The 1615-nt window shown below is 37.6% G+C and overlaps 1 protein-coding gene across 1 annotated transcript; it reads right to left on the bottom strand.

The window, feature by feature from the left end:
• Nucleotides 1-311: 311 nt before the first annotated feature.
• Nucleotides 312-1518, bottom strand: LOC121939862 (phospholipase D1-like; the record flags this gene model as incomplete). The annotated part of the gene is made up of 4 exons (XM_042482793.1): nucleotides 1162-1518; nucleotides 638-746; nucleotides 477-542; nucleotides 312-370 (listed from the first exon to the last, which is right to left on the bottom strand). Coding segments are annotated over exons 1-4 (374 nt in total), but the record flags the coding sequence as incomplete, so codon positions are not given.
• Nucleotides 1519-1615: the final 97 nt, after the last annotated feature.

Raw genomic sequence — 1615 nt, 5'->3', positions numbered from 1 at the left:
ATAGGAACTATTTTCTTTGGGAACTATTTGTCTTTTATCTACTTATGAACAAGAGAATAAATAACATGACAGGAAAGAGGATTTATTTTTTTATTTCTGGGGTGAACTGTACCTTTAATATTCAAATTAATATTTGATCTATTTGAAACCATTTTCACTGAATTTGTATTAATTTTCTCATTAAACAGCAACATTTTAAGTTGTTTTTAATGTTAAATGTAACTTTTCTTATGCTAATACTTAATATTAATGATCAGATTTAAATACCAAAAAAGTACTCAATGATATGTTCGACGCAGAGTTGCTCTTACAGGCCTTTTGGTCCCAGATCGTGGATAAAGGAGAGCTGGCTGACATCAATGAACTCCATCTGAGAGTGAGAAATAAATACAGGTGGTGAGTAAAATATTTATTGTTAACATTTTCCAAGTAGGAGAATCTTTCTGAGGTATTTTTAAGCGCGCTGTCGTCCTCACCGTGGTGTGGTAGTTCCTGTACATCGGCATCTTCAGCAGCCTGTTCAAGTAATCTTCCAGTTGTTTCTGGAACAAACACATTAAATATCGGTTACCCAAAATTCATGCAATAAAATGACAAAAATCAGTATGAAATCAGGTGAGATCAGTAGACGTGGTACCCTGCGACTGGAGACTTGCTCCTCTCTGACCAGCTCGTCTCCTCCTCCTCTGGGGAGGTTCGGCATCTGCCTCGCCTCGCCGGTCGCCGTCTGCCGCTTTATCGTGTGACTGCGGAGAGAAACCACCAGAGAGGTTCAAACCCCAGGATGGAAGCAAAAGTGTGACACTGCTGTAGCTTGTTTCTAATGTTGTTTCAGCAACTTTACTAAAAGTTTATTGATGAAGGCAACAAGAAAAAACGTTTTTCTACAGAGACAATATTCCTTAGACAGGATTATTATCTAGTCACACTAAACTTGTGCAAACTGAAATTTGCAAATATAAAATTCCCCTGATAGAAACATGTCAGTTGCATGCAAATGCATTTATTGCAAAAAGTTGGATGGAAAAACTCTTTTAAGCTTTTCTAGGTCACATGATGCTGTGTATCCTTTGAATGTCAGAGTGAATAAAGTATTTTATGTTTTATTATCATATTAATGTATCACTGTGCAGGAGCAGGAGACGGCCTGCAGCTGTTCACCTGCGTGACGGCAGCGGCAGCCTCATGAAGGTCTTGTAGGTCCTGAGCTCTCTGTGGAGGTCCATGAAGTGTTTCTCCTTCTTCTTCACCAGCCACGTGAACTCCCCGTGCTTCAGCTCGATCTTAAACACCGCCGGCATCGACTGAGGCACAAAGAGTTAGATTTAACGATCTGAAGATAATGATCATGATGTTAAATTATTTGCAAAAGCTTTAAACCCTTCACTGTGACATCTATAGTGCATTATGAGCATTTATAGTGAATTATGATGTGTTCCTAATGTTTTATGACTACACTTATAAACGAACATCAAGCTCTATATCAACAGTCATAAAACAATATAAATGTGACTTATAATAAATAAGAATAAAGTGTCTTATTGATGCTCTTGACTAGTTATGAACTAGAGGTTGACAGATAGGGCTTATAATGCATTATAAATACCTATACTCA

This window comes from Plectropomus leopardus, unplaced genomic scaffold (assembly GCF_008729295.1).
Source record: "Plectropomus leopardus isolate mb unplaced genomic scaffold, YSFRI_Pleo_2.0 unplaced_scaffold6389, whole genome shotgun sequence".
Classification (NCBI taxonomy): Eukaryota; Metazoa; Chordata; class Actinopteri; order Perciformes; family Serranidae; genus Plectropomus; species Plectropomus leopardus.
The sequence above is the reverse complement of the archived record's forward strand: the minus strand, read 5'-3'. Positions and strand labels throughout refer to the sequence as shown.